The sequence below is a fragment of the Cynoglossus semilaevis genome, chromosome 14 (assembly GCF_000523025.1).
Source record: "Cynoglossus semilaevis isolate Cse_v1.0 chromosome 14, Cse_v1.0, whole genome shotgun sequence".
Classification (NCBI taxonomy): domain Eukaryota; kingdom Metazoa; phylum Chordata; class Actinopteri; order Pleuronectiformes; family Cynoglossidae; genus Cynoglossus; species Cynoglossus semilaevis.
The window spans coordinates 452759-453379 of NC_024320.1; the positions used below are offsets into that span (position 1 = coordinate 452759).

Consider the following 621-nt stretch of genomic DNA (forward strand, 5'->3'; position numbering starts at 1 on the left):
AGTGCCTTTCATAAACTCCCAAGCCGGTTTATGCACATAGACGTTTGGCAGAATGTCCCTGGTGCAGGAATCTGTCTCAACACGTAGAGAAAAAAGGACGTTGGTGCGAGTGGGGGGGACTGCAAACAGACTGTGATGATCATCATTATCACCATTGTCTTCATCATTGTCATCCTCCTCCTCATCATCTACATCATCACTGACTCTCACATGGCTTGTGTTTGTGGTTGTTTTTTCAGATGAGAGACGTTCAGTTCAACCACCTCACCAGGTTCATCGGGGCCTGTATTGACCCGCCCAACATCTGCATCGTCACAGAGTACTGTCCGAGAGGAAGTCTGCAGGTATGTACTCCTGAATCATTCTGAGACTTGATGAGCTTGATGAAACACTAGATGAGTTCATGATGGTCCTAATCCGCAACCAGTGGTTCTCAATTACTTTTTTTGTCAATTACTTTAATGTTATTCAAAAAGAATAAGACAAATATTGCTAAACGAAACCGAAACAATAATATATATATATACAGTATATATATATATATACAGTATATATATATATACATATGTATGTATATATATACATATACATATATATATGTATATATATGTATATGTATAT

The 621-nt window shown here is 37.7% G+C and overlaps 1 protein-coding gene across 2 annotated transcripts in view; it reads left to right on the plus strand.

Annotated features, from left to right (window-relative positions):
* npr2 (natriuretic peptide receptor 2) overlaps nt 1-621 on the plus strand; it is a 75407-nt gene that overhangs the window by 58322 nt on the left and 16464 nt on the right. For both annotated transcript variants that reach the window (XM_008324303.3, XM_025061982.1), the window contains exon 11: nt 240-344. In XM_008324303.3, coding sequence (XP_008322525.1) covers nt 240-344 — 105 coding nt within the window. The remainder of the gene's footprint in view (nt 1-239; nt 345-621) is intronic.